General features: G+C 38.3%; 1 protein-coding gene and 2 pseudogenes across 3 annotated transcripts; 2 read left to right on the forward strand and 1 right to left on the reverse strand.

Annotated features, from left to right (window-relative positions):
- The first annotated feature begins 1,732 nt into the window (after positions 1-1,732).
- LOC104719570 (phenolic glucoside malonyltransferase 1) lies at positions 1,733-5,175 on the forward strand. The gene is made up of 2 exons (XM_087469402.1): positions 1,733-3,169; positions 4,986-5,175. The coding sequence occupies exon 1, from the start codon at positions 1,756-1,758 to the stop codon at positions 3,142-3,144; it is 1,389 nt and encodes a 462-aa protein (XP_087325528.1). The 5' UTR covers positions 1,733-1,755; the 3' UTR covers positions 3,145-3,169; positions 4,986-5,175.
- On the reverse strand, positions 3,954-4,904 carry LOC147937280 (large ribosomal subunit protein eL21z/eL21y pseudogene; annotated as a pseudogene). Its single transcript, XR_015568629.1, has one exon. The product of XR_015568629.1 is annotated as a large ribosomal subunit protein eL21z/eL21y pseudogene (transcript).
- Positions 5,176-5,363: 188 nt separating the features above from the next.
- Positions 5,364-7,302, forward strand: LOC147937281 (phenolic glucoside malonyltransferase 1 pseudogene; annotated as a pseudogene). Its single transcript, XR_015568628.1, has one exon. The product of XR_015568628.1 is annotated as a phenolic glucoside malonyltransferase 1 pseudogene (transcript).

Consider the following 7,302-nt stretch of genomic DNA (forward strand, 5'->3'; position numbering starts at 1 on the left):
GTTTTCTTGTCATGCAAGAAATAACTTTTAACAAAAAGAGAATCGAAACTATCGATTGAAAGAAAAAATTTAGAGAAATTTATGTGAATTTCGCTCTAATACCATGTAGAATTAAATATCAAACTGAATTACTTTATTGATTAACAACAATGTGGTATTTATACATGAGAGACTAATACATGATAAGCTCTTGAGACTAATAATATCGGAACCTAAACCTTATCACACTAGGAACATAAGTACAACACCAATATTCACTAACGAGACATCATTATCCGTAATAATTCATTTAGAAATTTGGGTGTGTCAAGTTGTGATTGGCTAGGAAAAAAAAAAGTTTTGCTGTTTTTTGTTATTGTTTGTTCCTCTCGTCTCTCTCTCTCTTAAAGCACGGTGAATAGTTAGACGGCGAAAGCTTCACCAGACGGTCCGTCGAATTGACAGTGGAGGAGACTACTACAGAGTGTTTCAGGGGATCAGATCAGCGTCAACCTCTCAAGGAATTAGGGTTTTTGATTTGTCAAACATGACTAATCAGACAATCAAACTCGGCAACAGCCTCTGTCAGATTTCATCTTCTTCGTTTCCAATTGCATATCTAAAAAATTTTGTTTCAGTGGGATTTGTGATATTACAAACGGTTGATTCAATGAGCTGCAACTCAAAAGGGATTTGAGTTTTTTTTGAAGATGTGTTTGTTTTGGCTTGTTTCAGGATAGTAATAATATCTCTATCATGAGTATAGGTGGCAAATTAAGTTACTCCAAGCCTAATAAGTATTGGGTCGAAAGTTCTCATAAACGGGTGAGGTCACTTCATTATGAGATGATTCATTCTTGCCTTTCTGGTTTGAGCTTGTTGTGAGTGTAAGTCTCAATTATGTGTGGTCTATAATGATAAATTTATAGTAAATGGTATAGCATGATCAAGTTAGTGAAAAAGACACTACAAATCATGTGTACCATGGGTTCAATATCTTGTTTGAGTTTTTTTTTTTTTCAGCTATCTTGTTTGAGTTTAAGGTTCTGTTTATGTAATGAGTTTGAGTTTCTGTTCTTGTTTAAGTTTGAGTCCTTTTACATGTGAAGAGCTGGATAAAAAAAATTGAAAAAATTGTTAAGCAAATTTCTTAAAATATATTGATGGAGATGTTATAAGGGATCAAAGCATAAAAATAGTCTCTTGCCAAACGGATGGAACTAATGGGGAGAGAGCTCCAAACCTTTTTCCGAAAAAAACCCATCTTAAACGCCAAGTAATCCACCATCTAGCATCTACTTGATATTATTATTCTTATTTTTATTGTGGAGTTTTTTTTTTTTTTTTTTTTGGTTCAATACTACTAAGTATATAATATTTATAGAACACATGAAAAAGAAAAGACTTTTTTTTTTTTGGTCAAGAAAAAGAAAAGACTAAAAAGCTTCAAAAACCACCAAAACTTACAACACAAAACAAGCAAGCTGATCGTGAAAATAGAAATAAAGCGTAAGCGAAACCCCAGTAAAAACCCCAAAAAAAACATTGATTCCGAACCGTAATAACTGTTTACATTTCTCTTTCTTTTTTGTTAATCTTTTGGGTACCCTCTTGAGCTCATGTTTCACTTTTGGGAAATATTTACTACACTAATATTGAAAATTGACACGCGATTCATGTTTCAATAATTTTCAACGTAATCATTAATCAGTGGCTCTGTTTTATTCTACGTCGCATTTATATAGAACCAGCATATAGTATCTATCCACCAAAGAAATGGATTCATCACTAAAATTTATCCACGTCGACCGAGTCACTCCTTCAAACTCTGACTCGTCCGAGTCACACACTCTCCCACTTACTTTCTTCGACCTTCGTTGGTTCAAGATCCATGCAGTCGAACGAGTCATCTTCTTTCGTCTAACCGAGGCAACTCGCTCTTTTTTCGACTCAGTCATCGTCCCCAACCTCAAAACCTCTCTCTCTTCATCCCTCTCTCACTATCTCCCCCTTGCCGGCCAACTCGTCTGGAAACAACTTGATCCCAAACCGAGCATCCTCTACTCTCCAAACGACGCCGTTTCATTAACCGTCGCTGAGTCAAACGCCGATTTCTCCCGTTTAACCGGTAAGGAACCATTTTTCTCCACCGAGTTACACCCGTTAGTCCCTAGGTTACAAAGCTTCGACGACTCAGCCTCGGTCATGTCGTTTCAAGTTACGCTGTTTCCAAACCAAGGGTTTTGCATCGGCGTAACAGCACATCATGCCGTTTCCGATGGGAAAACGACAATCAGTTTTCTCAAATCTTGGGCGCACATATGTAAACATCAAGATTCTTCTCTACCTCAGGATCTGATTCCATTTTACGATCGCACGGTCATAAAAGGTCCATCAAATGGCGATATAAAAGTTTTGAACTCATGGCAGACTTTAGTGAAAACGTTCATGGGCGGTAAAGAACCAGAAAACCCCAAGAGTTTAAAGCTTCGTCCGTCTCCCGTGATTAGTCCTGACGCAGTTCGGTACACTCTTGAGCTCACTCCCGAAGATATCCAAACCCTTCGGGAGAGGCTCAAGAGAGAGTCGTCCTCCTCCTCTTCCTCGTCAAAGGAGCTTCGTTTGTCCACGTTTGTGATAACATATTCATATGCCTTAACTTGCTTGATTAGAGCTCGAGGTGGAGATCCAAATAGACCTGTTGGGTGTGTGTTTGCTGTGGATTGTCGAAATAAAGTCACTCCACCGATCCCATCGAGTTATTTCGGTAATTGCGCCATCCTTGCTAGTAAAATTCCATTAACCGCAGATACGTTTATGGGGGAAGAAGGGTTTTTGGCTTCTACAAAGTTGGTGAGCGAGTTGGTTGAGGAATTGGACGAGAGTGTGGTGTGGAAGATCCCAGATTTTGTTGAGTTATATAGTAGTATTCCCAAAGGAGCACAGGTTCTGTCTGTTGCGGATTCGACCCGGTTTGGAGTATATGGGTTGGATTTCGGGTGGGGCATACCAGAGAAAGTGGTGGTTGTGTCGATTGATCAAGGCGAAGCGATTTCCTTGGTGGAGAGTAGAGATGGAAATGGCGGTGTGGAGGTTGGCTTCTCTCTCAAGAAACATGAAATGGATGCTCTCATTGATTTGCTCCATAACGGTCTAAAAGTTTGACCACTCTTTTCCTCAAAATAAAATTGTAAGAGCATCTCCAGTAGTATAATTTATTATAATTTTCACATTTTTTAAACTTAAGAACTTCATTAAGAGATTTTTCAATGACTTCTCCAATGGTAAAATCTTATTAGAGCATCATCATTAAACAGCCCTTAATGGGTTTGTTAACTTTAAATTAACATTAAATTTAATACTAGTTTAATTTAAACCTCACTAACTATGTATATTATATATATATATATATATATATTTTTGTCGACAGCTTTAATAGATTAGCTCAAAGGAAGTCAACTCGAAGAAAAATTGTTTACAAAACTAACATACCGTGGTTCGGTACAATTTTTTTTATGTCAAGAAATTCGCTTTAGCATTTGCACTACAAAATTAAGAGAAAAAGAAAAAGTAGAGAACTCTTTTTTATCACACTTGATCTGGTCCGAATAAATTGAGAAGACCGGTCATTCGGAAGGAGAAAACACATGTCTAAGTAGTCGGTGAGTAAAACTACGTCGCTATTGTCCGCACCAAATCATACACTTCATCGCCCAAACTAAAAGCTTCAACCTCTCCATATAACATAGATAAATTACATCGAAGGTTCACTGCTCCATAGTAGGTGGGTCACTAACTATGTATATTAGTTTTTCTCCTTCTATTGGTGAACCTTAAATATGAGTGTTTTAAGAATTAAAAGTTAATTATTTATAGAAAATGTTTTTTTAATATAATTTATAATGTAACAAATGTTGGTTAGTATTTATACAAAATAAGAATAATAAAACTATAAATTATAATTATAATACATCTTATGAAAACATAAATATATTACATTATACATACTTCTAAACATATGTTACAATACATAGAAAAACAAATTAGTCTATTTTTTTCTTCTTTTTTTTTTTTTACTGCAAACTCCTGTTATATAAAATATTCTTAGTCGAAAACAAAGTTTCAAGTCACTACAAAACATATGAAGACAGAGGAGCTTCCAAAACATAAGAAAGCAGAGAACTAATAGCCTCCCTTGAGATTGTTGACAACATCGTAAGGGATTGGTGTCACAGTCTCCAAGGTCATTTCTTCGACCATGACTCCTGGTTTGGGTCCTTTAGGCTGTCTCTTGGTGCTTATTGTCTCACCATTGGCTATGGCTGCAGCTTTGAGCTCATCATTCTTCTTCTTCCTCAGCTTGAACTCCTCAGCACACCTTGATTGCTCCACACGCACATGAATCCTCTTCCTTAGGATCCTATTGCCAATCTGTTTGTTGACTTCAACACCGACGGCGGGTTTGGTGACGTTGCAGATGCGACCAGTACGACCATGATAGAACTTGTGAGGCATACGCTTGTGGATCGTACCATTCACCTTAACAACGACGTAATCGCCGACCTTGAAGGTCCTTAAGTAAGTCGAGAGTGGAATGTAACCCTTCTTTCTTAACGGCCTCGCGAACAGATTCCTCGTTCTGGCACGAACTCCATGACCTGCCGGCATTTTTCCGTCTCTTTAGTCTATTTTTATCTATTTTTGGTTTTACATACCCCTTATTTCATTCTCAACATTCCTTTTTGGCCAACTTACTTTTCACCAACCCACTTTGGTCTTTCTTTTTTTTGGCATCACGCAAAGATTGTAACAGCCCTCTCTTTGTCTAGTACAAGATCTTTACTGTGCTTATCTACAGACCTGATATTAGCCACAAAATTTTATAGAATCCATACAAAGAAGATATGCCAAAGAGATTCTTACAATTTCAAAATCATGTTCGTCTGTTTCTATAGCTGTACCACTTGCTGTCACAGACTCTTCCTAATTTTATTTTATTTCTACAGGGTGTAATGCTTCAACCATCACTCGAGATTGGTCCCGAATTTTTCTAATACACTCTTGCGCTCACTCTTTGTGAAAATATCGAAACGCTTCGTTAGGGACTGACGAGAGAGTTTTCCTCCTCATCTTTCGGATCCTCACAGGAGCTTCGCTTGTCGACATTTTATCAAGTAAATACATTTTTGATAAAAAGAGACTATCACAAACAGGTGACCAATAAAACTTTGTAGCATTTTATCACAAACAACAAGAGACTATCACAAACTCATTAACGAATATACATGATGAATCAAGCTTTCTTAAGCCAAAGTAAAATGTGTGATGATGAACCTGGTCTGAAAAAGTTTGATAAGCCAAAGTCTTTGGCTTTAAGCTGCGAATTCTCATTCTTGGGAGTGAAGTTCTGATGATAAAGCAGTAATCAACAAAACATTCGCACACGTAAAACAGGAGATAATCATATGAAGGCAAAAAATAAGTTGATACAATATGTAATGTTTCATTTTGTGTTAAATTTACTGGCCAACAATAGAATTGTTTAGAGCTAAAAATGCAAGAGAATGGTAGAGATAATTCAAATAATATTGAACAAATGAGTTTTCTATGGTATGTGTCAGGTTAATAATTTTCAAATATATATTTAATAACCAATCAATAATAATTGATATGATGAAATGATCAATTTTCATCATCAAAATTTGAAAAAAAAAATAGAGAAAAAATGTTAAAAATTGACCAGTTTTGGCTTTGGATTCATGATTTAATATTTTTTAATATATATATAATGAGTGGCTCTGTTGTATTATTCCCATCAATAGTACAAGAAATGGATTCATCAGTAAATATCATCAACGTGGAGCGAGTCTCTCCTTCAATCTCAGACTCGTCCGAGTCACTCACTCTCCCACTCACTTTCTTCGACCTTCTCTGGTTCAAGCACCATCCAGTCGAACGAGTCATCTTCTTTCGACTCACTGAAGCAACTCGCTCATTTTTCGACTCAGCCATCGTGCCAAACCTCAAAGCCTCTCTCTCCTCATCCCTCTCTCACTATCTCCCACTCGCCGGCAAACTCGTATGGGAACCACTCGATCTCAAACCGAGCATCGTCTACTCTCCAAACGACGCCGTTTCATTCACCGTCGCCGAGTCAAACGCCGATTTCTCCCGTTTAACCGGTAAGGAACCATTCTTCTCCACCGAGTTGCACCCGTTAGTCCCTGAGTTACAAAGCTCCGACGACTCGGCTTCGGTCATGTCGTTTCAAGTCACGCTGTTTCCAAACCAAGGGTTTTGCGTAGGCGTAACTGCACACCATGGCGTTTTAGATGGGAAAACGACAACCAGTTTTCTCAAATCTTGGGCGCACATATGTAAACATCAAGATTCCTCTCTACCCAAAGATCTGACTCCGTTTTACGATCGCACGGTCATAAAAGGTCCACCAAATGGCGATATAAAAGTTTTGAACTCATGGCAGACTTTAGTGAAAACGTTCATGGGCGGTAAAGAACCAGAAAACCCCAAGAGTTTAAAGCTTCCTCCGTCTCCCGTGATTAGTCCTGACGCAGTTCGGTACACTCTTGAGCTCACTCCCGAAGATATCCAAACGTTTCGGGAGAGGCTCAAGAGAGAGTCCTTCCCCCTGTCAAAGGTGCTTCGTTTGTCGACGTTTGTGATTACATACTCATATGCTTTAACTTGCTTATTTAGAGCTCGAGGTGGAGATCCAAATGAACCTGTCGGGTTTGTGTTTGCTGCTGATTGTCGAAAAATAGTAACTCCGCCGATCCCGTCGAGTTATTTCGGTAACTGCGCCGTCAGTACGTATAGAATTCCATTAACCGCAGATACGTTTATGGGTGAAGAAGGGTTTTTGGCTTCTGCAAGATTAGTGAGCGGGTTGGCTGAGGAATTGGAGGAGAGTGTTGTGTGGAATATCCCAGATTATGTAGAGTTTTTTAGTAGTATTCCACTAGGTACAAAAATTGTTTCTGTTGCCGGGTCAACCCGGTTTAGTGTATACGGGATGGATTTCGGGTGGGGCAGACCGGAGAAAGTGGTGGTTGTGTCAATTGATCAAGGCGAAGCGATTTCCTTGGCGGAGAATAGAGATAGAAAAGGCGGTGTGGAGGTTGGCTTCTCTCTCAAGAAACATGAAATGGATGCTCTGATCGATTTGCTCCATAACGGACTAAAAGTTTAACCACTCTTTTTCTTGAAATAAAACTGTACCTTCCTTTTTTGGCCAACTTACTTTTCATCAGCCCACTTTGGTCTGACTTTTTTTTAACATCACGCAAAGATTGCAACAGCCAA

This window comes from Camelina sativa, chromosome 10, assembly GCF_030686135.1.
Source record: "Camelina sativa cultivar CO46 ecotype springtype chromosome 10, ASM3068613v1".
Taxonomy (NCBI): domain Eukaryota; kingdom Viridiplantae; phylum Streptophyta; class Magnoliopsida; order Brassicales; family Brassicaceae; genus Camelina; species Camelina sativa.

Excerpts from the sequence above, each read along its gene's own strand:
- LOC104719570 (XM_087469402.1), top strand. The coding sequence starts at position 1,756 with ATGGATTCATCACTAAAATTTATCCACGTCGACCGAGTCACTCCTTCA.